Genomic DNA, 24,286 nt, shown 5'->3' with positions numbered 1-24,286 from the left:
TAGCCCAACGGTGGGGGCTATTTCATTTTCTGCAGAAAGCCAGACGCGGAAGCAGGTGTCGACGACTTGGTCGAGCCGACATGAATGTTCTTGGCAGTCCCCACCAAGGTGGGATCGACTGTCTCGAGGCTTGATGGCGTCTTTTCTGGGAAAGGGAATTAGAAGGAGCTCGGCGATATGGAGTACGCTGGGGGAAGGGTGACGGATGCTTTGATCTCGGAAAACTAAGATGCATGTCGTTTGCTTTCATCCCCGGCCATTTATAGCCTCCATGCAGTCATTCAGACCAAGAATTCAGTTGGTCGAGTATCGGCAACATGCTGTTGTCTTGCTCAGTCACAGCGAAGGAAATGCATACCCCCTTTCAGTGCTTCAAGTATCTATCGATGGTGATATTGAGCTGGTTTCGCTTCTTGTCAGGTCGGGGCGAATATCACATGGGAACTCGAGAAATAATTAACCCATCTTTCTTCCTGTTTGAAGCTTGAAGGACATATGCGCTTCAAAAAGTCATGAATTTCGCGAAATTCTAATACGATGATAAGGACAAGCAAGCTCCTGTAAGACTCTTGAATACCGTCGTAGCCCACTTCAAAAGGTGAGCGTACGTTTGATGCATTGAGACGCGTTGACGGTGGTAGCAGTAACCCGGCGCAAGCCCGCTGAGAGCTGCAGAAGCGGATCGGGCGACGGAACTAAGTAATCAGGATTAATATTGCTGCTTGATGCCATACAAAAGTCGTTTCATGGAAAGCGCCTGCGGTCGGATTCAAACATCAATACCCTATCCGAAAACCAGCTTGTATCTCCTTCTGTTCGTCTGAGATGATGACGACATCGTGGGGTCTTCGAAATGGGAATCCTTGCCTGCGAGTGCAAAGACGAGAGACGGAGCCTCCGAGTCGGCTGAGGCAAAAGTTACTACAGCTTGGCCGACAGACACGACTGGTTGACCTTTGGTCACCCACTCTTTTCCAGACTTGGATGGCACCTGAATGCAAGCCGTTATGAAGCGAGAAGCGTTGCGCCACCGTTCCCTTTGCAGATTTTAGCAGAAAATTCCATCCAGGCGCATGCGTAAATGAAAGGAAAATCACTGTTTGATCGAGCGCAGATCACAAGCTCATCAGGCTCGGCGTCGGCTTATATTAATCGCACCGGTGGCAAGTTGCGCATCTCTTCAGCCATATCATCTAGCAGAAGGCAGCGCAATCACGCATCAAATTCAACCGGTCTCTCTAGCAGATCGCATCGGGTGTCATTAAATTCTTCAAGTCCTCGCTGCAAGGCTCATCTGCATCAGTTCCTTCGACCGCATCGTCAAACGTTCACAAGTCCATCGTCATGAAAGCGATGTATGTCCACCCGCTGAAATCATGCCGAGAGGCCATCCTAAAGACCTCCAACGACGAAAAGGCAGGCTTAAAGTACGACAAAACATGGCTGGTCGTCTGCACTCACGAAGAATTTCTGCATCGCGCGCGACTTACATGCTATCGTCACCATCACGCCGTGCATCGACGGGGAGAAAAATGAGCTGCCGCTGATGACCCCGGTCGAAAGCAGGGGAACGAAGTGCAGCGATTGTATCTACTCCGCTCAATGCAAACCCCGAATTCATCAGCATGTGTAAGGTCGTCGATGGGACCCACATATAGGCCGACGCGATCAGCAAGGCCATGCCGTCTCATCTGAAGCATACGCGGTCCTCGACTAATTTTTGAGCAAGCCCGCTTTCCCCATGTCCAAAAGTGACAAGGAAAGGGACGCTAAAACCAGATGACCCAGAGGCAATCAACTCCATCGGAAGAAATGATAAGAGGGAACGGTCAAGTCTCAGGACCTTTACCCCTTCATGCTGGCTTCGGAGGCATCGGTGCTGCACGTCCGACTGTCGACTGTTGCCAGCGTCTACCCAAGCTTGGCGAATGGTACTGTTGATAGAGAAAAGGGGAAGGAGGTAATAACAATTATCTAGCACAAAGTCCCTGGTGCAGTGGATAGTCAGTATTGAAACTGTGAGTGTAATGCAACAGTTGGGGGAACAGTACTTTGAGGCCTTTCCCAATCTTTCTTTTTTCGCAGCTGAATGCATCGAAAATCTTTGAAGTCACACGCTTCCGCCTCAACATTGTGGTCGATTCCATTGATTGGAATCTCTTGCAAGGCTTCGAAGAGGATGGCTTGCCACAAATACGATTTTTCTTGCCGCCGCAAGACAAGTGACAGACAAGGAGGCGTCCAACGCGGCGTCTATTCCAGCCTTGGGCTAGAAGCAAAGAGAAAGGCAATATATATATATATATATCATGGAAAGGTACCTGCGCTGCTCAGTGCCTTGCATCGACCCCGTGACAGGGCAGCGAGATCCTTACCTTCCGTCGCAGATGCGGCAATCGTACCGCAGGGTTGATCCGTCGAAAAGAACAGGACCTTCTTTGGGGCGCTTGGAGTCTCTCGGGAAACCCGTGAGTGGCCTACGGGTGAATGCCCTAAGACGGCCTGGTCTGACGGACTGGGAATCAATCGCGACATGCTGCTGGCAAAAATGATACACTGCATGTGGGAGGCAATGCCCGAGTCATACAGACAGGCAAAACGCTCTCCGTCGGAACCGACATTGCTCGTACCGCCTCAAGCGTTATTAAATGCGTATACCCCGCGCGCAGAACCCGCACTTGAGAAATTCATGGAGTAGCCTCGTTTCTTGACATCAAGTCGTTGAGTCTACAATTACAACGTGAACGACGGGTCTACAAGTTAGGGCTGCCGGGTGAGCTACATGTTGAGAGGAATCGGGGTGTAGGGTTTCGATCTGACCAATGGTATTGACGGCTCAGATATGCATGAAGTTGATGCTAAGATCGAGGCACATGAGGTCCTCTTCGGCTTGGGTGGCACCGGTGATGTGCACGTTGAACTTGGCAGGCGGAATCTCGCGTGGAAGCGCGACGGTCTGCTCAATGTCGTACGTGCCGGGCTTGATGGGGCATTGTACCTGGGCGTTTGCATTCTTGGCTTCCTCGCAGAGGTCAAAGCGGCGTGAGAGCAGCTTGATGAGGCCGATCTTGACTACTACGTCCACATAGCTTCCCTCCTTCATGTTCCAACGCCAAAAGAATGCTCACTTGTCAGCAGCCTCGTACATAAAGGAAGAAGGACATAACCTGAGCAGTAGACTCACGTCGATAAGAGACCTGACAACACCTGTACCCCTTACAGTCATGTTGCGGCCAGGTTTTGGTGGATCGGGGGTAACATCAATGCTGTCGACTCTGACAGCGTCCGCATCCATACCACAGCTCTTCCAGATCCACCCCCTACCAGGTTCGCCCTTGGTCTCAGCCGTGCTGGAAGGGTTGGACAGCTTGAAGCTCCACGGCATGTGATTGTTAGAATTAAGGTCGGCGTACATCTCCGCAGCAAGAGATGATTCAGTCACCGTGTCGGAGATATCCTCAATGTCGCCATCAGGCAGCACTGAGACCCACTCCTTCCCTGCTTCAGCTGCGACCTGGTGGGTTCGGTGCGAGCCCTCATTTGCCTTTTGTGCGATGTGATCCAAGCCAAGGTCGATCTTGACCCCCGCGGCCTCCGCCTGCGCTTGAAGCACGTCGATGAAGTCTCCCTCGCGGTTGCCACTCGGTAATGGCGCGGCGATCACTTTGATTGGCGCCTCCTGAGTGTTGCCCAGGACCAGCTGGCTCAAGCCATCCGTGGGTGCCGAGTTGGCGACGCCGTTGGAGAGGAGCACGAGCGCAGCGAAAAGCGAGAGTGATTTGCGTGCCATCTTGACAGCTCGTCGGGGAAATCTTTGTTTGGGTTAAGGATGGAGTTCAGAAGGATCTCTGTACGCTTACAAGGGTAACGGCAACCTCCTTCAAGCGATGATGGTTCGTCGTTGAGATATTGATGGTTGTTTATGATAACCAGAGCCCACGCAAGCGATATAGGAACACCGATGTGTGACTTCGCCTATTCAAAAGGGGCACCGCCGTTGTCATCGTCAGCGGCAGGCTATGACGTTGAGGAGACGCGTTTTACAAGCGTCTGGTATCATCCACATTCCGTAAATCCATTCAGACTTCTCCATGATCTTGCCTGGATGTTATGTTAATGCTCTATTCGTGGCTATGAATGCACGCGGCTATGATACAGTTGGGGAAGCCTTGTTGCTCTTCCTCGAGTGGTGCAAATGATGGCTGAGACCGAGAGTCTTCCTAGGGTATATATTCTCTATTCAAACCAAATGAGAATTCAGAGATCTGCATGGCGGGTGTACAGATGATGTTGCGGACATTTGCTCGTGATTGGGGGTTAGCGTGATGGAAGGCCGGATCGACCAGTGCATGCAGAAAGGCGCAACGCAGACCCATGCCTGTCGGCTTTTGTAAAAAAAAAGGCTCACAGGGTCAACGTGTGCGTGGAGGGTGGCTAGGTATGGCTGGTGCTTTGGTAACTCTCAAACCGCTCTCTAGCGGCAGACGATCTAGCGCCTGGCGGTGAAGTGCAACATAATCAGTAAAGTTGTCCTCCATGGTTGCTCGCAGATGGCCGACAGCGGTCGGATGCACGCACTTGCAGCAGCCGTGGTCCATCTTCTCGGGACTGCATGTGGACATCAAAACAATCGCGATGGGTCCAATCGCTCCGGTTGACTTCGACCCGCTCAACTGGGCCCCACTTTGATGCGATTCTCTCACACAGCTGCGGCAGTCACCCAAGCAACACTTGGCATGTTAGCAAGCAGAGTGTTCTCCTCGAGACCTTCGAGCCGAACTCACAAGTTTTGAAACGTGGTAACGTCCATCAGGTTCTGCAGCTGTGTTGAATGGCGAGAGATCCCTAACATCGAATTCACCCCCATCGGGAGGCGAAATGAAGCGCAGGTTTACCACCTTTTGTGGAGCATCAAATCGTATTTTCCGGAATGACTGTCTACCTCCAAGACCTGGCGCAGCTACTGAGCCGCCAAGTAAGCCTGGGTTAGGAGCTGCTGTTGGACCAGTCCCTTTGAACTCCAGCCGAAGGCGTTGTCCTGATAATCGCCCCGATCAGAATTGAGCTTATGAGCAGCGAAAATGACTTTATTCATACTCACCTTCAAACTCTAGGCCGTTTCCCCTGGCACAGACCTCTCTGGCGGTCTGAGGTGACTGCATTCGCAACATACACAACAGAATGATCAATTTGCAGCCCAAGGACGCAAATGTTCCGTGCTTCATTACTCACATCAAAATCAAAATAGATGCCCTTGAGGCGGGGTGAAGCCTTGAACTCCCACAGCCCACGGACGGATCTGACACACGAAGGACCGCCAAAAAAGGTGGCTACCTCCTCGTCGAAGTGGGCCGGACTTTCGAACTCTCTTTTGCTGACATTGCCTAAGCCGCTGACGTGGAGCATCTCAGGGCTTTTGCGTGAGTATTCAAGTCGAGGCATGCAATCTGCAGAAATGCATCGCATCGCACAGGTAAGCTCATAGCAGACGTTTTGGAAGCCTTTTCACGTACCATGAAATAGCCTACGATTTGTATAGGATGCCCCTTGGGGCGAAAAGGACTGCAGTACCTCACTGGCTATTTCGGCAGTCTATGCGCCGTAGACGGAATCAAAATCGTGCGCAGTCATGATCGCGTTAGAATGCAGCAGGTACTCACACGAAATTCAACAAGAATTCCTTTAAGGGTCTCGACCGGCGGGCCGTCCCAAGCCTCCCTCTCCGTTTGATGAATAAGTTTTGACGACACGACATGCCCGAATTGATTCAGATGTTGCTGGACGTCCAGCTTGAGCTGGGTTTCGGTTCTGCGCTCGAGCAAGGCGTCCCAATTTGTGTGCACCCAAACTGAATCTGCATGCTGGAAAGGATGCCTTGAAACGGTAACAGGCCCATCGAAAGGGCGGCCTTGACTTTCAGGAAATGAAGAGTGCGGATTTCGGAAGTGATTGGCGTTCCCACGAGCGGGAGAAACGTTGGAAAATGAGCCATCCATGCATGGATGCTGAGGCTGGTTTGAACCGAAAGAGCCGCGAGGCCGCCACTCAGGCTGCTGGGACGCAGCGTGTGAGCTTTCTGGCTCGAGCTGCGGGGGGTTCGCGAAGGAAGAAGGCTTCCAGTCAGGCTGATGAGAAAAATGAGCTAGCTCTGCACTTAACTCTGGCTCTTTACCCGAAGGCTTGGAAGACCGAAATTCATAGCCGTCTGAGCGCTTCGAGGGCTGCGCAGCATCCTGCTGTCTGAGTGGATGGTCTTCTTCCTGTCTAGAAGCAGGATGAGGATCTGTGCCGAAGTCATGTCGCCTCGGTGATCTTTCACGAGCATAATCTCGACTTCGTGTAGGCTGGCCTAGGTCTTGCCGGCTCACCGCCGATGGCGGAGGTGCTACAGTCGCTCCATTTTGCTGAATGCGCGAGGCCGAGGGTTGAGATGGCAGTGAGCCAGGCATGTATGATGGAGTGCGGCCGTTTCCTGCGGGCGCTGGACCGAGCGGAAGGGGAGGACCGGGTAGAGATGGCGGGGTTGGTGCATTGCAGGCCTTCCATGTACGAAGGGCGGACGGCTTTGAGACAGCATCTGGGAAGCATGCTGCGACCGAACGATTCTGGCGCTGCACTTCCCTCCTCAGCATTTCTGGGATCCGCGCCTTCAGGCTTTCCTCCACCGGAATCGTCATGTCCGCATGGATGGCTTGCATATCCTCAATCGCTCTAGCGGCTTCGGCGACTTCGAACTCGCTGACACCGAAAGCATTAAGCCAAGTCCAGCTACTGCTCTGCTTCTGAGTCTCTTGCAAATCGTCATCCACCTCCATACTTTGGACATGCTTGTCAAGGTGTGATGGCGAAATCTCCCATCGGTCGCAACCAAGTTTGTACGCAGCTGCTACCAGTACGGTCCGTTGGAAAGCAATCAGGATCGGATCTCTAAAGCTGTTGCAAAATGGGAATGAGGCGAGTAGTTGTCAGAGACCGGAATCCGAATGATGGGGTTGTGCTGCCACTTACCAATCGACCAGAATAAACCAGGCCGACCAGAAAATTTTGTTGCTAAAATTTAGCTCCCTGGCCATGATGATCAAATATTCATGCGGGTGAAAGACGATGAAATCGAAGCAGAGCGCTTGAGCGAGCCACATCTCGGTCGTAAGAATATTCTGCTTCCATCGGACTGGACCCCACAACCGATCGTCGCGCTGGGCTGCGCCCTTGACGCCGGGGCGCAAAGCATCACGCGCAACTTCCTCCTCATCGATCACAAGCCGATAGTCGTAGATTTCACCGGTGTCCTTGCGTCTGCGAGCGCGCCCGAAGCGCTTGGCATAGTCCCTACATTCGAAGGCCTCTCTGCCTTCTTCCGTTCGATCACTTGCGGCCACGGCAGCTTCGATGACGTGGACGACCTTGCGAGGAGATTCCTCCGTCTTGCAAGCCAGAAAGACGCAGGCTGCAGCGACACATTGCGGCATGAAGCTTTTCCCAACCTTAATGTTCGATCCGTTTGCTGGCGTCATGCACTGGCGCATGAAGAAACGATGGAAGAAAATGCATGCGGCCGAAGTGACATTGATCGGTAGTCGAAGGTAGTCGGTCAGCCGCAGCAAGAAGGAGACGCTTCGCCCGCGCCTCGACCGCTCTTCCATGACTGTGTAACCGGCATGCATCACAGAAGGGGCAAACTCAAGGTCGCGAAGGCAGATCCACCACTGTGTTTCCGAAGTACGCAGAGGCTCGCCCTCTTCCTCGACATTAATGGCTATGTCGTTCAGCGCATGTCCATCATTCGCATGCGAAAACATAGGCATCGCCACGCCGGTTGCTGGAGTCGTGGCCGAGCTACCAATGGCTGCGGGTGATGGTTGAACAGAAGCACCCGCAGTGGTGGAAGCCGAGTCGGTGATATTTCCTTTGCCCTTGATGTGGATCTCTGGTTCTTCCTCTTGCGTGGGCTGCTGATCAGCAGGAGGTGTCTCAAGTGAGGGATGCGTAGGTGGATTAGGGGCAACCGTTGAGATCGGCCCTGAAGCATTTGTTTGAGCAGCACCGCCGAGCACAGCTTGCTTTACGAGGCCAGAGCTAGGCCCAGGTCTGTCCATGGAGTGCATGCCAAATCCTTTTGCGCACGTTTCAAGCTCTACCACACTCGGTGGAGTGAGAGTTGCTAACTGTGGCGTTTGAGACGACTTGAATGGAATGTCAGACGCAGATACGTTCGTAAAAGCATCTAAAGTGGAAGGTGCGTCCGGCGCCGGAGAGTCAACTGCCGTGGAGGGTGGCTCGCTCAACTTTTCATGCTTACTCTTGCCTTTTACGTCAGAGATGGGGTCCAGCAGGCTTTTGGATCGCTCGATGGATTCATCTGCTTCATTTTCTGATAAAGTTTGGGCTGACATTTTGCGGCTCAGCTTGGTATGCGCGTCGACACCGGAGCTCAGCACCGCTTGCGTAGCATGCGCTAGGACCCGCCCTTCCTCAACCTGTTGGCATTCAGGTCTTCCTCCCTTATCCCCGCCACTCATCACTGCAGCTTTCGGTGCCTCCCGCTCTTGTAGACACATTGACTGGCCAGACTCACCCTGTTCTTGCTCCTTACTTGGACTGGAGCTCTGTCCAGCTGTGGAAGAACTGTCCCCATCCTGGTTCTGGCTTCGCGCCAGGCTAATGATTCTTCTTGTTTGCATGATTTCGACTGCAGTGCGCCATATCAGAGAAAGATGTGTCCGAGCCACGTCCAGGCCATCCCCCCCCCCGGCTTCCAAGCGATGTGAAAGGAAGAACACGTGCAACTGCAGCCGTCTCTACTGAACGTCGTCTCTCGGAGTGAGAATGTCGGCGTTCCGTGCTCACGCCTGAACTCACGGCTGCAGCGGGTGGACTGCCACTTTCAGCAACACCTAAGCCTGGTGATGCCGGGTCTGTTTGAAAGGGCACTGGAGAACCTGTTTGCGCCTAGGCGATGTGTACATTCTGGAGAGGATGGATGTGAGCGAGTCAAGATTCAAGACTCCGTCTCTGGTGGCTCAGTCTCAAGGAGTGTAGTCGCTCCTTTTCGCTGCTCGCACTGCTCAATGCTGTGTTCCGCTGATGCTAGAAACAAAAAAGTTGACGATTCGAGATATATCAATGCGGTCATCTTTGTTTACATCTTGTTGGGCTTGCCATCATTGCTCATTGCCACCAACCCCAAACCTGGTTGTAGTGTGCGCGCTGAGGAAGAACCTACGGACGCAAAGATCTTCGAGAGCTACACCAAGAATGTCAGCTCAAAACGCACCCGACCCGTTTTTCCGACCGATCGGCGACGTCGTCGAAGACTCCGGCTCGGGGTCAGGTGTGCGACAAGCAGATGGCCAAGATGCGTCCATGCGTTCTCAGCAACAAGAGCGGGCATTGGGATCATCAGAGCAGCAAGCTGGCAGTGGTGGCGGTTCTGAGGCCGAGCCGAAGATGGTGGAAGAAATTGAATCTCTATGCATGCGCTGTCACGAAAACGGCACCACGCGGCTGTTGCTCACGTACATCCCTTACTTCAAGGAAGTCATCATTGCCAGCTTTCAGTGCGATCATTGTGGGGAGAGGAACAATGAGATACAGAGTGCTGGGGAAATACAAGGTGCGGCCTTCATCGCTTGTTGAGCCAATATGGAATTTACTGACTTCCTTGCCTGTCGCCGCATTGTTGACTGAGCAGAAAAGGGAGTCATTTACACAGTGCACGTCACTCAACCCGGCGATTTGGACCGCCAGCTAGTCAAGTCATCTTTTGCCACCATGAGTATCCCTGAGTTAGCGATCGAGATTCCGGCGAAGCGCGGCCAATTGACCACATTGGAGGGTGTCATTTCCGACACGTTGCGCGACCTCGAGCTGGACCAGCCGTTGCGGAAGCATATGGACCCGCCGGCGTACAAGAAGATTGAGGAGCTGTGCAAACGTATGCGAGTGATCATTGGCGAAGCGGAGCCTTCGCATGCGGAAATTCAGCCTGGTGCAGATGTAGGGTCATCAGGGGCCGCCGGGACCAAATCGCACGGACCTGTGGGAGCTGTACCATCGTCTATTAGCGACCCGAACCGAACCTTCCTGCCATTCAGCCTGCGACTCGACGATCCTTCTGGAAACAGCTTCATTGAATTCCTTGGCGAGGTCCGAGGACGAGGCGTGAACGACAACAAGTGGAGCAAGCGCGAGTACCCGCGCACAAAGAAGCAGAACGAGCTGCTTGGCCTTAGTGCTGGGGAGAGTGCTAGCGATGGAGATGCTGCGATGCAGACGGATGGAGACGCACCGGAAGCAGTGACTGGCTTCAGTAAGACTGCGGGCGAAACGGAGCACGAGAATGAGGAGATTTACGCATTCCCGGGGACGTGCTCCTCTTGCACCGCACCACTACAAACGCTGATGAAGAAGGTCAACATCCCGTACTTCAAGGATATCCTAATCATGTCGACCAACTGCGATCGCTGTGGGTACAGGGACAACGAGGTGAAGTCAGGCGGCGCGATCTCGGAGACCGGGCGCAAGCTCGCGCTAACCGTCAACGACGCAGAGGACCTTAGTCGCGACGTGCTGAAGAGTGAGACCGCTGGGCTGGAAATCCCCGAGATCGACCTGCACCTCGCACCTGGCACGCTCGGCGGACGGTTCACGACGCTGGAAGGCCTGCTGCAGCAGGTGTATGACGAGCTTTCCGACAAGGTCATGGCGTCCGGCGACGCGGCGCGGCTAGACGATCGCTCAGCATTCGAGACTTTCCTCGGCAAGCTCAAGGGCGTAATGTCCGCGAGCAATGTGCCTTTCACCGTCATTCTCGACGACCCGCTCAGCAACTCTTACATTCAGAATCCGTACGCGCCGGATGAGGACGAGCAGATCATTGTGGATGTGTACAAGCGGAGTTGGGAGCAGGATGAGGAGCTCGGATTGAATGACATCAAGGTGAGCAAAGAAGGGACGACAGCTGAAAGGGTTACTTTCTGACACCTCCGCGTCCGCACAGGTCGAAAACTACTCAGAGGAATCTAAGCAATGGGCAGCCCAGGCTGCAGCCGCAGCAGGGACAACGCGAAAGGCTGCAGAGAGCGGTAACGTACCGGGTAATGAGGCTGGCGAGGCGATCAAGAAACCTCGTGTAGAAGCGCAGATGCAGGGGCAGTAGCCACGGTCGTGAACGACATGTTCCGACTACTGCAGGCGCGAGGTTGGTATATGGACGCGCAAGTATGCTGTGGTAGTAATCCTATATTTCAGTCATCAATGCTGCTAGCAAGTTCTGATCGCAAGGCGCATCTTTCTGGTCGGTCGATCGCGGAGTGTTAGCAGCTTTAGCATTATATTGCTTGGTTCGCTTCAATCCGCGCGCCGTAATGTGCGGGTCCACACGTAGATGGATGAGCGCCAGCAAGCAGAAAATAGAATTCATGTCTCAAAAGTGCAGATCGCTCCAAATACACAAAAAAGAACCTGCCATATGTTCTCGATGTTTGAGGAGTCCACGCAACTCCGATTTCCTCTGCCAAGTGGCTACTTTTTGGCCGCTGTCGCACCGCCGCCGTTGACAGCCTTCCACTGGCTGAGACCGCCCATGACGGAGGTAGTGAAGCCTGCGAGGCCCAGGATGCCCTCGTCGAGGTTGAGCACGTCGGCGCCGGTGGCAGGGATGAGCCAGTCGAGCGCATCTTGCGTGATCTGGTACCGGACGGCGGCCTCTTCTGCGCAAATGGCGGCGAGCTGCACCTTGCGTTCGGCCTCCTTCTCGGCTGTCGCGCGCGGCCGCGCGGCGGACGCGAGGCGCTGGCGGATCGCGTACGTCTTGTACGCGCCACTGACAAGCGAGAACGTCAGGCCTGTCAGCCAGGCGCGCGCAGCGTTCTTGGCGATGGACTTGTGCGTCTCCGGCGCAAAAGTGTACACCTTGGCCCCATGGATCCACTGCAGTGTGTCGAGGATGAGATATAATCCGTAGCCCAGTTGGCGGCCGATAGCGGTGTACGAGACGACGGGGTCTTGGATCGCCGTCGCTTTCAAGGCGGCTTGGAAATGCTCGAGGAATTTGCCAACACGCATCACTGCGGTCCGCCGGGCGTAAATGCGTCAGCTGGTTTCCTTGCGTCTCGAGTTCGCAGCGCCAAGCATATATGCGCTCGGTCCTTTCTAACGTCCATGTCTCCATTTACAGCATCCATCTTCAGCCGCAAACAGCGAGTGAAAGGATGGTCTTCCAAAAGAAGTGCGCCCAAATTCGAGACAAGGAAACTCACGCTTTCTGCTGAGACCCAGGTTGGATTTGAGCGCATTGAGGCGATCGACCGTCGTCTTGGTCGCCCCCTTCCTGTACTCGTACCATGCGAGGAACCGAGCGGCATACTGGATCGTGCGGTAGGTCTTGTCGCGGCCGACGGTGGTGGACCAGAAGCGAAGCTATTTGTGACAAGTCGCACAGAAAAGAATGAGACGGCGTCAGCAGGTACGAGGGGAGAGGATGGATGCATCTGCCTGTCGCTCTGCGTTCAGGCCGCTGGATTCTAGACGACAAGAGCAGGAAGGAGGAAGTTGAGAGGAAGCAGACGCACCGTCTGGGAGAGATAAGGGTGGAGGATGACCTGCTGGACGACGGACATGGTGCTGTTCGTCTCTCTTCCTTGCGCTGGGGGTTGGATCTGCGGGATGCGGCTTTGGCTTGCTCAGCAGCGAAGGGGCAATGCGGGCAGATGCTTGATCGGTGCACGATCTCCTCCAACGAAAGCAGGATGACGATCCGATGAGGGTGTCCACTGCGGGGGGATGATGGAATCGGAAGGAGAGAAGTTGGAGTTGGGTGAGAGTGACAGAGATACCGCGAGGTGGAGAACGTCAGCCGCATCCTGAAGGCCCCAGTCCGGCTTGTTGGGGGACGCTGAAGGCCGGGTTATTCAGGGGATTTTGGTGAAACCCGGGGATAACGGCTGCCTGTTGCCGTGATCCCCCGAGATGCAAGCAGGTTTGGCGCGAGGGCGCGCTTTCACAATCTTGCGCCCACGCGCCACAGGTCGCATTCTTTCTTTCTTTCTTTTTTTCTTTCTTTCTTTCTCCTTGGCTTTTCGCGAATGCCGAGTAAAGCGAAAGAGAAAGAAGTGCGCACCCACACCGTGAACGCGTCTTGACCACTCGACGAGGCTAGGACATCATCATCTCGTCGCTAGTCGCTCGGTGCGGGCTAAGGAGCTGCCGAGGATACATTGTGCTGCTGACAGCTCCGACCAGGAAAAGGGAAAGGGTGTGGATCTACCAAGGAAAGCAACTGCTGGCACCGGCGCCCTCTCGAAACTCGAAATCCAGACGCGTCGATTGATGCTCGAAGCACAAGCGTTGGACGCCATTTGGGATCTCTCACCTCAGTGCGAACCCGCTTCCTCCGAGCCCCAGGCCCCCATACTCTAACGGATCCAACGATCATGCAAAAATAGCGCATGCATATGCGACATTCTCGACTACTGCAATCTGCAACCCTTCCTTTCTTGTTCTCTGACCCCTTCTCTGGCTACTCCTTGACGCGGATACCTCGTGTAAAGCGCACCATCGCCATGTCTACCGTCGCTTCTGCCCCAATGTCTGGGCAGCACAACACAGACCCTCGACGAAGGCGACGTGGGAATTTCATTGTTGTAGAAGGCTTGGATCGCGCTGGCAAGTCGACACAAGTTGATCTCCTAGTTCAGCGCTTCCTTCGTGGAGATCGTTTCTCCAGCGAGCACCGCGAAGGCGTCTCAATTGCAGCCCAACACCAACGGGACGCTGGAAGCCAGGCACCAGCGTCTCATGAAGAGGATGGCCCAACTGCGGAAGCAGTAGAAAAAGCGATCGTGTACAAGTTTCCCGATCGCACAACCCCGATCGGCAAGATGATCGACGCGTACCTCCAGTCGCAAACCGATATTGACGACCGGGCCATTCATCTGCTATTCAGTGCGAATCGGTGGGAAGCCATGTGGGTGTCCCCTTTCTCTGCCTGCGTCCCTTTCCGCTTCAATTTGAGGTCTGCTGTCGGTCGTTGACATGCTGACTTTATGATCTGCCTACCCCTCTCTCCTGCCCCTTGCTCTAGGCAGCGCATCAAAGCCATCCTCTCACGTGGTACCACGATCATCTGCGACCGCTACGCCTTTTCTGGAGTTGCGTACTCCGTCTCCAAATCACCCTCCACCCCATCGTCGACCAGCGTGCTGCCAGCGTCAGCAGCGCTCTCCTACGCCTGGTGCCGGGCACCCGACTCCGGTCTGCTGCAACCGGACCTCGTCATCTTCCTCGACATTGCGCCGGATGTCGCGCGCCAGCGCGGCGCGTACGGCGCAGAGCGCTACGAGCGTGAAGATATGCAGCGCCGTGTGCGCGAAGCGTTCCTTGTCATCCAGCGCGATGTCACCGCCGCTGCGCATCCGCTCGCGTGGAGCACAATCGACGCGGGTCGCAGCGTGGACGAAGTGCACGAGGAGATGTGGCAGGCGGTCCAGGCTTGCCAGCTGCGTTCCACTCAGAAAGCAGGCAGCGGTACAGTGGATGCAGACGAGTTTGACATGTCATTGTTCACGCACGATCCTCCTCGTGATTCGAATCATGTATGACAGTAGTCCAACCCATGGCTCTGGTCTGTCTCCACTAGCGCCCATACCGTTGCGTCGAGCCTGAATACTGCAGTAGCGCATTCAGCACGTCCTCCTCCTTCAATCCTTCATGTGCATTAACTGCTCCACAGTGGCTTTGAGCCAGAAAGTAGTTGTCAGTTCTACAGCCATCAGCAAGTGTAGGCCCTGGAATCGAAGTTGAAGGAGGGAGCATGGTGCGGGGGTATGCACTTACTAAATCTCAGTCAGGCGTACAGGCCACGGCGGAAAGCCGTGCAGCGCGATGACACGCCTTGAGCCGCCTTTGACGATCAGCAGCTCCGGCTCTCCCATGCAGCCTCTTTCTATGATAGATGCATCGACGCAAAGGAAAACAATCAGTTGATGCGGTAGCGGTTGAGATTACGATCATCGGGTGTATGGCTTGCATGTACGCACCTTCGAGTGCAGCATCGACTTTCCTTGCATCAATGCGATCGAGCAATAACGAGCGTATCTCCCTCCGCTCCTTACGTTCAGCTGCCGACGAACTTTGATTCACTCCTCCTTGGCTGCAACTGCTGCCATACACCTCAATCTCCTCCTCCGTCTGCTCCTGCACGCGCTCGCGCAACTCATTTGCAATGCCAACCAGCTCGTGCTTGCCATCCTCGCGCGAGAGGACGTTGAGCGTAACGTGCAGCGGAAGTGCAAGCGGCGGTGGCGATGACGCCGGGGGCGGTGAAGCCCTATCCTGAAACCCAAGGGACTGTCGCCGCCAGATGGCTGCCTTGCGCCGGGCTTGCAGGAATTCGAGCGAGACGTCGTGCTGCCCGGAGATGCACAACTCGACCTCAATGTGGTAAGACGAGAAGCGGGGCCAACAATGCTCGATCTTCTCTGAAGCTCTGACTGCTTCAGTGTCCGCTCCAGGCCCCTGCCTCGTAAAAGGTACGGTGACAGGCCTTGCTGGTGCGTATGCTTTGATGGCGTCGATCGGCTCGGTTGAAGGTAGGGAGCTGGCAGACGATGCCAGACCCCCGGTACCTGACGACTGGTCAAAGTCTAATGATGCGATCGAAGAGCTCGCATCCGATGATGCACCTGAAGCCATCTGTTCTCCCTCTCCTATCCGCTCCGAAAGTGGCATGCATGCTTCCGCAGTCTGCGTCCATCGATGTGGCCGCCCTGCCTCTGCAGAACGAGAGAAATGGTCTTTCAACAGACCCCGATCATCGTATATGCTGATCTGATCGACGCCAAGGAGCGCAGCCCAACGTACAGCCTTGCGTGCCTCCTGCACCAGAAAAGCCTGGCGCTCTAACAGCCGCGCTGATTCTTGTTGCTCCCACGCGTGAGTTTGCGGTGCCGCTCGCGCCTTCAGAGCTTTCCATAATGTCCCCGCCAATGTATCTGATCGGTCAGCAAATACGATTGCAAGATGGCGTGCGACTTTGATGCTTGCCACGCGCTGCCCACTGCCCACTTCGACGTCATGAACGACTTGCAACTCCACTGGCCAGTCCTCCCCTTCGCCAGCGTTGAATGAATCGAGCTGGGCACGCATTCGGTGGCCGATGTGCTCAAACACCGCTTCTATTGACATTCTATTGCGCCGAGTCAGCCCCCGTCTGATTCGCCGTGTTGTTCTCCCTATCGAGACGAGGAGATGGAAGAGGCAATGAAGGAGTCCAAAGGCAAGGACGACGATGGGCAAGAACAGCACTCGGAATGGACGGTTCCTGTGCAGCGTACCTTGCACCTTGGATGCAGAACTTGAACTTGGTTGAGCTTTCCGCCGCCTCGGTTGTCGAGCCTGCCATGGCTCGCGGCTTCCCGATGGATGGACAGGCTGCGAACTCATAGCAGCTGTCGGTCAAGAAAAGTCGCTTCGCATGTCACGTTACCTGTCCCTACTTTTGCGCACCAATCAGTGCAACAGCTGGTCGATGGTGGCAGGCGGTAGCAGCTGCTTTCATCCGGCGCCTTGCAGTGCTTCTTTCCATGCTTGCTCGTTTGGTACCGTCATGAAACAGCAGGGATTGTAATGTATGACGTTAGGATGATATAGGTTCTGAGACCCAAATTCGATGATGAGAGCAACGTGTCAATCCTCATCGTTCCGCGGGGGCATATGGAAACTTGGAATCTTTGAGAGGTACGCCTTTCAATCCAACGTCTCACCCTTCTATGAGCTCTTCCGACTTGTACTCGCGACATTGCCATTTTAGCGACGTTCCAAACACCCACGCTGCAGCCTGTGATCTGGCACTCGTGTGAGAACTCGGAATTACTCCCCCAGCCAGCCGCCGCGCCCGGCGAGATCGCACTGGGAAGCAAGACTCAATTGCAGCGTTTTCCTACCAGCAAACTTTCCGCATGGCGTCTCTTTATTCAGCATCCGTCCGACGCCGACGGGACCTGAAGGACGAAGAGGAGGATGCATCAATAGGAAAGCTCGGACAAGGTGAGCCTGGATCGCGCTGGCTGGATGCGGCCACCACCCTCGCGTTGCGCTCACACGACGCTCCTACTTTGACGCTCTCGTTCACTTCGTCTCTCATGCCTACTGCCTTGCCTGCGTCCTTTTTATCGGCGAATGACTGAAATCGTGCACTGGGTTTTGAAGAGTTCATGGGAGATCAGGCGCAACCGCTGTTGATCTCAGAGGTCAAGTTCATTTTGGAGCAGATCGAAGGCGACAAGGAAGACGGGCAGCAAGAGCATGATCAGTCGAGTAATCCGTACGTCTTCTCTTCAGGGAGACTACTCACCGTGGTGTTATCCACAGCCCGGGCGGGCGAGGGAAAGATGTGAATAGCTGACGCTATTGCTTTATGTGGTGATTGTGACTCATAGCATCTACAAGAAGACGCTCGACTACATTGAGATCTTTTCGCGCTACAATGCTCTAGATACTGTCCGCAGCCTCAGAGCGTCAGTGCAGGCCATGTTTCCATGTCGCTGAATATAGTCGACTCATCCTTCCTTTGCCTTTCTCTCTTTTTAACTCCCTCCCCCGACCCTTCTCCTGGTCCATGCAACCTGTGTTTCACCGGACACAGCGACCATCTCCACCCGAACACGCTGAAACCCGAAGACTATGACGAGAATGGGAACCTGGTTCCGGACGAAGCAAGCTTGCAGCTGACCGGTTTTGAAGGCGTGCAAATCGCCGATCTGGCAGTCGAGAATGTCGAGGAGGCCAAGACGTTGATCCCGACGTGAGTGCTCTACTGACAGCCTTTTTAGCATGTCCTTGCCCTTGGCGTTTGAGATCCTGACGCTTTTAAGAGGACCTGTTTGCTGCTGCGTGCACCGCCACCCTCATAGGTTGGTATCAAAGGACGACATGCGGCTAGCAGAGCTGCTCGAGGAGATCTCCAACGCAAGACGTTTCCAGACGACCGGGTAGCAACTAGTCCACTTGCTCTCAGCACTGCCACTCCCTCTTCCTTCCCTCATGTAATCTCACGAGACTCCCTCATGTATTTGTACCGGTCATACAATTTTAAGAAGATTGACAGCACTGCACAGTCGTCGTGGCATAGATGCAAGTAGAGTCGCCCAGCACCGATCATGGCCTCTGGACGCAATCAGCCTCAGACCCGCCCGCATCCTGTCGAAGGTTGGACGTGAGAGTGCGTGTTTCAGGGATATGTATCCGACTTGCGACACCATGTCTTCGTAGTGTATCCCGCAAAAGTGAATGAGAGAGATGACAGCGGCAGCGGCAGCAACCGCTTCAGTTATAGCTTTTCAATGCAGTCCATCCTTGTAAACAGCCTGGAAGCTAGGTCGAGATTTCAGCGCCTGCCAGTATGCACGGACCTGTGAGCAAATGCGCGTCAGGAAGGAGGGGCGAATGGTCAGCCGGAGTAGCATCAGGTTTCATGACTTTCAGCAGGTATGCGCACCTTTGGCCCAAGCATGCTGCGGCCTTCGCCGGCAACGGCCTCGTGCTGCAGCGCCTTTTCGAGCGCGTCGAGGTCTTTTGCGCTTTCTTTGCTCTCGCACACGGCGATCACCCTCGCGAACCACGCCATGAGGTGCGCGTCCGCCAGGCTGACTTGGTCCCCAAGGGCGTATGGCCCACGAATCTGCCTCTCGAGCTGCGCGAGTGCAGCGCCAAGTTTCTGCCAGCGGCTACGCGAGAGTTGGATGAACAGCTGCGTCGCTTGCTGGGTCGACTCCGGGCCGTAGACGTGGTACGCGGGTGACAAGGCGTGCAGCTTGTCCGTGTACCACTTGAGCAACTGCTCGTTGTGCGCCGCGGAGCGCGGGTTCGCGTCCGGGTTCGACGTCTGATTCGAGTCGGCTTGCACCTGTGCCTGGTAGCGTTTCAGCGCTGCGACTCTGCGCCGTTCAAAATGGACACGTTGGAGATCATTCGAAAGGACCAAAGGTGATGATTTGCTTGAGAAGACTCACTGCCCGTTCACAAAGACTCCCGCTATGCCTTCCTTCAGTGGCTTGACCTCCTCCAGTGTCCTTGCGGAGAGCAGCAAAAAGTTGGGGTCCAAGTCGCTGCCGTGTACCAGCTGCGTCGGCCAGACACGATTACCGAGTGATAGTCAGATTAGCAGGCACTCATTGATGCATAAGGGGTACTGCTCACTGCAATGAGTGAATCGCTCAGTGCCTTGCCTTCAATCGTCGCTGGTGAAAGGACGGGGGCTGCCGCGTCCTTTCCCTGTCCCTTGGCCTCGAGGATATGTTGCGATCTTGACTCGTCTTGGGAAATATAGTAACGACGGAAGGGTGCTCGTCATCAGACTCGAGTCATTTCTCAGCGCTGCTTCTGGCACAGTACCCACCAAGGAAAGCGAGGATTTGCTTGCTGTCGGTGATCGCGCGGAACTTGGTCGCGACCTCTTCGCTGGTGGTGTCCGACGTGGGCACGACGAGCGTGGGGACGGTGCCGTTAGGGTTGAGGCGGAGGTACGACGGCGCAAAGTTTTCGCCTTTGAGCAGGTTAACCTGCTTGATGTCCAGGTCACTCGGGGAGTAGCCCTTCTCGACGAGCCCGATGCGAGGGACGCTGGCCCAGACGGAGCCGTCGAAGACGTAGAGCTGCGCCCTCGGGCGGTCGTTTGCAGACGCCATGGCGGGCTAGGATATTTGGTTGTCTTGACTTTTGTGTTGCCGTATGTATCGCTCTTCTTGCAAGAGACCAATGTGCCGAGGGAATGATATCGATGCAAGAAGAATGCCAGATGGAAAAGACGTGTCGAAAGAACGTCTGTCTCCATTGAGGTTTGACTCACTCTTTCTGTCAACGGAAGTGCATGTCATCATCGCCTCTTCTCCCATGAATGTGGGCTTTGTGGCTGTCACTATACGTCGGCCAAGTAGCGTTAGCCCAGCAACGGTGTGAGCCAGTGCCAGAAACCCCCAGAATCCTGGTCAATTCTAAGCTCCTCTCTTAGTGATCTTACCATGGGCCACGGAAGGACCCGGAAAGTCGCCCGGGTCTCGGTCTGTGGGCCGGTCTCCCAGGGGGTTCCGGGTCCCGAAAACTATCCAGAAACGGCCTTTCTTGGCCTCGAAAACCCACAGATCTGTGCGCTTGGGACAAATGAGGGCAGTTCCGAAGGATTCTTCCTCTTTACTCTCGAAATATGGCTATTTATGTAAGGGCTTTCCGGGGATTGCCGGAATTTGATTTCGAGCAGCGGCTTCCTGGGAAGACTTTATGGGGATTTCCTGAAGGGTTATGTTCCAGCGCCCGGTAGTTGCCTTGTTCAATGCTGGGCATCTTAGATCCAGTCAGCGATTCCAACGGGTAGCACTCTATCGATGCGCTACAATGCAGGAAAGCAATAAGAAATGTATCCGATAAATATAGCACCCTTATATCCTTTTTCTACACTTATCCTAGTAGTAATCGTATTTCTATGCGCACGAAACCAATGAACAATATATTGAACCAAATACATTTCTATATAGTATCAGCATGGGTCCTTCAAGGACTGTATGTGTTTTTGACTCATTCTAAGGCAAACCATAAATCAAGAATTTTCTACACTTTCAGTATTGAAATGCAATTCTCATGGTATCCGCTTCTCGCATCGTGAAAATTCGTTGTTGTTATTGTTATTTTTAAAATAATGAGTTGTTAAAGAAAGAGTCGACTACATCATTCTGGAGAACGACGTATCTTGGAATGGTTTATGCTGTGTTTAGTATTAGTCGTCAAGGATTTCTAGTATGGAGTTTTCTTTCCGAATTAAATGTGATGGCTCTCTTTAATGATAGTACTAAACAGCAGTATAAAACTTTGCTATTTGCTGGATCAGTTTAAAGCTACTTAGTACTATCAACCTGGAGGTCTGATGAGAACATGTTTTCGCCAAGGCTGCCTGTGTACCTCAATCTCGTATCTCTTCTGCGTTCCGACTAGGTATCTCCGTCGCTCACACAGCTGCAGTCATAGCGGGCTCACGAGGGGGTACGAAGAAAAAAGCGAGTAGAGCTGCTCACTAATCTCCGCCCTTCGCTCACAGACAAATCTGTTGCTAGCGCCAACCTCCCCGCCCGGTGCGAATTCTGAAGTAGGGTCATGACAAGATGATACTAGAAAGTTACAAAAAAACTGTGAAAGTACAACCGGACGTGATTCAATTGTGCGTCATGTGTGCGGTCGATTCGGTCGTATCAGGTCGTTCAGGCCCCTGGCTCAAGTCTCCCCATGTACCTGCCGATAAAATGACGCAAGAAGGCATGTAATGTGTTAGCACACATGGCCCCCGGCAACTCATAGGGCGGGCAAAAGGGCATAGAATGCACTGCGGGTTGGCAAGCATAAACCCTCCGTCCGGGTAGATCGACTGTCCCGTCGTGTACCGCGCACCCAGCGTCACCAGGTATCCCACAGCGCCGGCCACCTCGAACGGCCTCCCAGCTCGGGGGATAGGGATCTGCTTCACTTCCCGTTTGGCGCTCTCCACTTCCTCAGGTCGGATGTTCGTCATGGGTGTGGCGATCATACCCGGCCCGACGGCATTGGCAGTGATGCCAAGCGGGGCTAGCTCAGTCGCCAACTGAATCGTCAAGCCGCGCAGCGCGTGCTTCGTGCACGTGTAGATCGTCGATAGCGGCAGCGGCGTCGTGGCATGCACCGAGGTGATGTTGACAATGCGCCCTCTGCCCCATTGGTGCGTATAGAAGTTCTCCTCCGGCGATGTGTTTGCGGCATCCGGCTCGCGCGTTTCCGGCGCTGGCTGCGTGAGCATGCGCCGCACTGCTGCCCAGCTGAGCAAGAAGGGCGATTCGAAGTTCGTCGCAAACCCAGAGCGTATGTTGGCTGAAATCTCCTCCGCGCCGCCGGTTGCATCGCTCGATGATTCCCCCATGTCCTTGATCAGCGTCCCCGAGTGCGCATCAAAGCCTGCATTATTGACCAGCACATCGATGCGTCCAAACTCATGCATGAATTCATCGATCAGTGTGGGCGCTGCGCGCGGTGGATCCGAGAGATCTGTGACGAACACGTGCGCTCGAACGCCGTAAGCTCTCTGCAACTCCTTTTGCAGCGCGGCGGATGCGCTCTCCGACTCGCGAGGCATGCGCGTCAGACCCACGTCGAATCCCTGCGCAGCGAGCTGCCGCGCGATTCCAATGCCGATGCCACTCGACGAGCCGGTCACCAACGCTGTACGGCGCCGGACGTCAAGTGGCGGCGATGCAACTAGGAGAGCAGACATGGTCAGTGCGAGTATGGCTGCTCGATAGCTAAGTGAACAGACGGAATGGATCGGACAGTGCACCCCTTGAAGCAGCCCGTCTCAATCCAGGACTCAACGAGAAAGACAGTGCATTTGAATCTAGCTCGTTGCGAGGGCGTCGTCGTCGCCGTCGTCTGTCGAGTTTGATGCCCACCTCTCGATGCCATTTCCTACTCCTCTCAAGAGCCTAATCAGGCAGGTGCAGTGGGCTCCCCCACGCCGACATGTTGCACCCAGATCCCCACGCCGATCTTTGCCACTGCAGCGTGGTGCACTCTAGTGCCGGACAGCGATGTGGATGCACCTAGGTGCGATTTCTCTCCACAAAGTCTCTCCGCCTCATGATGGGAATTGTGTCAGGTACAACTCTCCACGACTACCTCAATGTGCATGCTCTTACGTTTCCATACCCGCTACCATTCGGAATGGCCTTCTCTCTTTTCAAATCGTGTCTAAGAAGAGCTGGAAGCCCAAGTGAAATTACAAATGGTGCAGCGCCACCGATGGAACCCTTGCTCGTCCAGATTCGATCAAACCAAACATGTCCTCCGAGTTCATCGCTGGCGACCTCCAGATCGCCTTGGAAAACACGATTGACCACCACTCAGCGGTGAAGGTGAAGCGGATCACCATCAGGGTGAACTAGAAGTTCGAAGTCAAAGAGGCGAAGACGTTAGTCAGCGAGTATGAGTCCAGCCTTGATATTTGCGAAGCAGACCCAGGCTCCCAAATGAAAAGAAACGGACAAGAAATAGAGATGCAACGACGCTTTTCAGCCCGCAGTATTGATAGTGTCCAATGGCTGCGGTCGAAGACTCACCGTGAAAAGATCTTACCTTGACAGATGAAGTAGCCCATCGAGGGTTTTCCCAACAAAGTCTATACGCTTAAGCTGTAGAACTCTTGCACGAAGGGAGACAAGCCGGTCAAAATGCGTAAGCCATGGTGAATAGCCTGGAAAGGGAAGAGAGAAGGGGCGTGATTGAAGAGTTAACAGCAACCTCGATGCTCGGAGCGACAACACCTGCGACTGACCATGAATATGATCTCGGGGTTGTTTACAAAAATGCTGATCCGTCCACCCAGGGGCGCGGCTTGGAGCTCCCCCAGGCAGGGTGAATTCGGTAGTCCTGTGTCCGAAAGTAGATTCCTTTCGTCCAATCCTGGTGCCAATCAGCGGTCATCAAGAATCCTTACCTATCATCGTGGCTTCCATCAACTGCTGAATGCTCCAGAGACGAGAAAGCTGCACGGGTCCGCCAGAGCAGCCAAAATCAAGAGTAATTCAGCCGAGAGTCAATTGCGAGGTGTCAACATGTCTCACCTTGAAACAGCAGCGAGCGCGGCCAGTTCCACCATCCCCTACTCCTATGTATGTACATATATAGAATACTCGAGCGGCGAGCCCCGCATCAGTCCAGCGAAAGGCGCGCTATCCCAACAACCCTGCTGCTTTTCTTGGTGGAACTTTGGCGTTTCACAGTTCATACCTCTCCGCTGGATCCATAACCCACCTTGCCGAACAATGCTAATTGTTCGTGACATTGTTCGAGCAGACCTAGTGCGTTGATTCGAGCAGAGAGGCGTGCGTTGAATATTTTTCAAGCCGTTATAAAAATCTCAATCAGCAGCGGGCTTTCGACCGTTTTCCCTCATGAAGAGATGAATGCATGTTCAAGCTGACCCAGCTCGGCCCCGAGCGTGGACTGCACACGCAGATCTTCGGGCCGCGCCGAAAGCGTTCAGGCTCAGCTTGGTCAGGTCAATGGGCCTGCTCGCAAGTCCTAATAGTACTGATCACTTCGCTAAGTCCGTCGTGCAGCACTTCCTCGCATCCATTTGCCTTACCCACCGAAGTAATGTAACCCATTCATTGTATGCGACTCTCCCCAGCTCAAAGGCCTGGTGCACGGTACCAGCGCGCTTGTTGACTCAGATGAAGCCCACTCCATGTCGCCTCGTGTGGGGCCGATGGGTGCG

The 24,286-nt window shown here is 54.3% G+C and overlaps 11 protein-coding genes across 11 annotated transcripts; 4 read left to right on the top strand and 7 right to left on the bottom strand.

The window, feature by feature from the left end:
* Positions 1 to 2,836: 2,836 nt before the first annotated feature.
* On the bottom strand, positions 2,837 to 3,385 carry K437DRAFT_228298 (uncharacterized protein; the record flags this gene model as incomplete). The annotated part of the gene is made up of 2 exons (XM_013385427.1): positions 2,837 to 3,097; positions 3,185 to 3,385. The coding sequence occupies 2 exons, from the start codon at positions 3,383 to 3,385 to the stop codon at positions 2,837 to 2,839; spliced, it is 462 nt and encodes a 153-aa protein (XP_013240881.1).
* Positions 3,386 to 4,497: 1,112 nt separating this feature from the next.
* On the bottom strand, positions 4,498 to 5,617 carry K437DRAFT_19493 (uncharacterized protein). The gene is made up of 4 exons (XM_013385410.1): positions 5,514 to 5,617; positions 5,233 to 5,447; positions 5,102 to 5,156; positions 4,498 to 5,038 (listed from the first exon to the last, which is right to left on the bottom strand). The coding sequence occupies exons 2-4, from the start codon at positions 5,440 to 5,442 to the stop codon at positions 4,740 to 4,742; spliced, it is 564 nt and encodes a 187-aa protein (XP_013240864.1). The 5' UTR covers positions 5,443 to 5,447; positions 5,514 to 5,617; the 3' UTR covers positions 4,498 to 4,739.
* A 537-nt stretch (positions 5,618 to 6,154) lies between these two features.
* K437DRAFT_270435 (cyclin-like protein) lies at positions 6,155 to 8,393 on the bottom strand (the record flags this gene model as incomplete). Its single annotated transcript, XM_013385426.1, has 3 exons — positions 6,155 to 6,283; positions 6,369 to 6,933; positions 7,009 to 8,393. The coding sequence occupies 3 exons, from the start codon at positions 8,391 to 8,393 to the stop codon at positions 6,155 to 6,157; spliced, it is 2,079 nt and encodes a 692-aa protein (XP_013240880.1).
* Positions 8,394 to 9,159: 766 nt separating this feature from the next.
* On the top strand, positions 9,160 to 11,453 carry K437DRAFT_239815 (zf-ZPR1-domain-containing protein). Its single transcript, XM_013385425.1, has 3 exons — positions 9,160 to 9,613; positions 9,692 to 10,938; positions 11,000 to 11,453. Exons 1-3 carry the CDS (start codon positions 9,256 to 9,258, stop codon positions 11,156 to 11,158), a joined length of 1,764 nt encoding a protein of 587 aa, XP_013240879.1. The 5' UTR covers positions 9,160 to 9,255; the 3' UTR covers positions 11,159 to 11,453.
* Positions 11,398 to 12,811, bottom strand: K437DRAFT_259247 (peroxisomal biogenesis factor 11). The gene is made up of 3 exons (XM_013385424.1): positions 12,573 to 12,811; positions 12,261 to 12,420; positions 11,398 to 12,068 (listed from the first exon to the last, which is right to left on the bottom strand). The coding sequence occupies exons 1-3, from the start codon at positions 12,618 to 12,620 to the stop codon at positions 11,524 to 11,526; spliced, it is 753 nt and encodes a 250-aa protein (XP_013240878.1). The 5' UTR covers positions 12,621 to 12,811; the 3' UTR covers positions 11,398 to 11,523.
* A 346-nt stretch (positions 12,812 to 13,157) lies between these two features.
* On the top strand, positions 13,158 to 14,611 carry K437DRAFT_259246 (P-loop containing nucleoside triphosphate hydrolase protein). The gene is made up of 2 exons (XM_013385423.1): positions 13,158 to 13,966; positions 14,084 to 14,611. Exons 1-2 carry the CDS (start codon positions 13,563 to 13,565, stop codon positions 14,598 to 14,600), a joined length of 921 nt encoding a protein of 306 aa, XP_013240877.1. The 5' UTR covers positions 13,158 to 13,562; the 3' UTR covers positions 14,601 to 14,611.
* Positions 14,342 to 16,627, bottom strand: K437DRAFT_276154 (uncharacterized protein). The gene is made up of 3 exons (XM_013385422.1): positions 15,039 to 16,627; positions 14,836 to 14,944; positions 14,342 to 14,734 (listed from the first exon to the last, which is right to left on the bottom strand). The coding sequence occupies exons 1-3, from the start codon at positions 16,441 to 16,443 to the stop codon at positions 14,635 to 14,637; spliced, it is 1,614 nt and encodes a 537-aa protein (XP_013240876.1). The 5' UTR covers positions 16,444 to 16,627; the 3' UTR covers positions 14,342 to 14,634.
* A 136-nt stretch (positions 16,628 to 16,763) lies between these two features.
* Positions 16,764 to 18,107, top strand: K437DRAFT_259242 (uncharacterized protein). The gene is made up of 5 exons (XM_013385421.1): positions 16,764 to 17,046; positions 17,209 to 17,323; positions 17,439 to 17,516; positions 17,645 to 17,803; positions 17,913 to 18,107. Exons 1-5 carry the CDS (start codon positions 16,959 to 16,961, stop codon positions 17,992 to 17,994), a joined length of 522 nt encoding a protein of 173 aa, XP_013240875.1. The 5' UTR covers positions 16,764 to 16,958; the 3' UTR covers positions 17,995 to 18,107.
* On the bottom strand, positions 18,048 to 19,869 carry K437DRAFT_239804 (uncharacterized protein). The gene is made up of 5 exons (XM_013385420.1): positions 19,397 to 19,869; positions 19,198 to 19,313; positions 19,011 to 19,120; positions 18,497 to 18,935; positions 18,048 to 18,410 (listed from the first exon to the last, which is right to left on the bottom strand). Exons 1-5 carry the CDS (start codon positions 19,683 to 19,685, stop codon positions 18,339 to 18,341), a joined length of 1,026 nt encoding a protein of 341 aa, XP_013240874.1. The 5' UTR covers positions 19,686 to 19,869; the 3' UTR covers positions 18,048 to 18,338.
* Positions 19,870 to 21,187: 1,318 nt separating this feature from the next.
* K437DRAFT_259239 (NAD(P)-binding protein) lies at positions 21,188 to 22,604 on the bottom strand. Its single transcript, XM_013385419.1, has one exon. It carries the CDS (start codon positions 22,283 to 22,285, stop codon positions 21,200 to 21,202), a length of 1,086 nt encoding a protein of 361 aa, XP_013240873.1. The 5' UTR covers positions 22,286 to 22,604; the 3' UTR covers positions 21,188 to 21,199.
* A 527-nt stretch (positions 22,605 to 23,131) lies between these two features.
* K437DRAFT_19079 (uncharacterized protein) lies at positions 23,132 to 24,110 on the top strand. Its single transcript, XM_013385409.1, has one exon. It carries the CDS (start codon positions 23,343 to 23,345, stop codon positions 23,874 to 23,876), a length of 534 nt encoding a protein of 177 aa, XP_013240863.1. The 5' UTR covers positions 23,132 to 23,342; the 3' UTR covers positions 23,877 to 24,110.
* Positions 24,111 to 24,286: the final 176 nt, after the last annotated feature.

The sequence above is a fragment of the Tilletiaria anomala genome (assembly GCF_000711695.1).
Source record: "Tilletiaria anomala UBC 951 chromosome Unknown K437scaffold_111, whole genome shotgun sequence".
NCBI classification, from domain to species: Eukaryota; Fungi; Basidiomycota; class Exobasidiomycetes; order Georgefischeriales; family Tilletiariaceae; genus Tilletiaria; species Tilletiaria anomala.
This window is presented reverse-complemented; position numbering and strand designations above follow the sequence as displayed.

What these genes read in the sequence shown, in the direction of transcription:
- K437DRAFT_259239 (XM_013385419.1), bottom strand. Translation starts at nt 22,285, where the DNA reads ATGTCTGCTCTCCTAGTTGCATCGCCGCCACTTGACGTCCGGCGCCGT.
- K437DRAFT_259247 (XM_013385424.1), bottom strand. Translation starts at nt 12,620, where the DNA reads ATGTCCGTCGTCCAGCAGGTCATCCTCCACCCTTATCTCTCCCAGACG. An exon ending in ACCCTTATCTCTCCCAGACG is followed by an intron (nt 12,421 to 12,572) that starts GTGCGTCTGCTT and finishes TGTCACAAATAG; the next exon opens with CTTCGCTTCTGGTCCACCAC. An exon ending in CCTGGGTCTCAGCAGAAAGC is followed by an intron (nt 12,069 to 12,260) that starts GTGAGTTTCCTT and finishes GGCGGACCGCAG; the next exon opens with TGATGCGTGTTGGCAAATTC.
- K437DRAFT_239815 (XM_013385425.1), top strand. Translation starts at nt 9,256, where the DNA reads ATGTCAGCTCAAAACGCACCCGACCCGTTTTTCCGACCGATCGGCGAC. An exon ending in GAGTGCTGGGGAAATACAAG is followed by an intron (nt 9,614 to 9,691) that starts GTGCGGCCTTCA and finishes TTGACTGAGCAG; the next exon opens with AAAAGGGAGTCATTTACACA. An exon ending in TCGGATTGAATGACATCAAG is followed by an intron (nt 10,939 to 10,999) that starts GTGAGCAAAGAA and finishes GCGTCCGCACAG; the next exon opens with GTCGAAAACTACTCAGAGGA.
- K437DRAFT_276154 (XM_013385422.1), bottom strand. Translation starts at nt 16,443, where the DNA reads ATGAGTTCGCAGCCTGTCCATCCATCGGGAAGCCGCGAGCCATGGCAG. An exon ending in AGTCGATGCTGCACTCGAAG is followed by an intron (nt 14,945 to 15,038) that starts GTGCGTACATGC and finishes CATCTATCATAG; the next exon opens with AAAGAGGCTGCATGGGAGAG. An exon ending in GTACGCCTGACTGAGATTTA is followed by an intron (nt 14,735 to 14,835) that starts GTAAGTGCATAC and finishes TCTGGCTCAAAG; the next exon opens with CCACTGTGGAGCAGTTAATG.
- K437DRAFT_19079 (XM_013385409.1), top strand. Translation starts at nt 23,343, where the DNA reads ATGAATATGATCTCGGGGTTGTTTACAAAAATGCTGATCCGTCCACCC.
- K437DRAFT_19493 (XM_013385410.1), bottom strand. Translation starts at nt 5,442, where the DNA reads ATGCCTCGACTTGAATACTCACGCAAAAGCCCTGAGATGCTCCACGTC. An exon ending in GCATCTATTTTGATTTTGAT is followed by an intron (nt 5,157 to 5,232) that starts GTGAGTAATGAA and finishes TTGCGAATGCAG; the next exon opens with TCACCTCAGACCGCCAGAGA. An exon ending in AAACGGCCTAGAGTTTGAAG is followed by an intron (nt 5,039 to 5,101) that starts GTGAGTATGAAT and finishes GGCGATTATCAG; the next exon opens with GACAACGCCTTCGGCTGGAG.
- K437DRAFT_259246 (XM_013385423.1), top strand. Translation starts at nt 13,563, where the DNA reads ATGTCTACCGTCGCTTCTGCCCCAATGTCTGGGCAGCACAACACAGAC. An exon ending in GCGAATCGGTGGGAAGCCAT is followed by an intron (nt 13,967 to 14,083) that starts GTGGGTGTCCCC and finishes CCCTTGCTCTAG; the next exon opens with GCAGCGCATCAAAGCCATCC.
- K437DRAFT_239804 (XM_013385420.1), bottom strand. Translation starts at nt 19,685, where the DNA reads ATGGCGTCTGCAAACGACCGCCCGAGGGCGCAGCTCTACGTCTTCGAC. An exon ending in GGAGTCTTTGTGAACGGGCA is followed by an intron (nt 18,936 to 19,010) that starts GTGAGTCTTCTC and finishes TGAACGGCGCAG; the next exon opens with AGTCGCAGCGCTGAAACGCT. An exon ending in GCAGCATGCTTGGGCCAAAG is followed by an intron (nt 18,411 to 18,496) that starts GTGCGCATACCT and finishes ATTTGCTCACAG; the next exon opens with GTCCGTGCATACTGGCAGGC.
- K437DRAFT_259242 (XM_013385421.1), top strand. Translation starts at nt 16,959, where the DNA reads ATGGCGTCTCTTTATTCAGCATCCGTCCGACGCCGACGGGACCTGAAG. An exon ending in AATAGGAAAGCTCGGACAAG is followed by an intron (nt 17,047 to 17,208) that starts GTGAGCCTGGAT and finishes TGGGTTTTGAAG; the next exon opens with AGTTCATGGGAGATCAGGCG. An exon ending in ACTGTCCGCAGCCTCAGAGC is followed by an intron (nt 17,517 to 17,644) that starts GTCAGTGCAGGC and finishes CACCGGACACAG; the next exon opens with CGACCATCTCCACCCGAACA.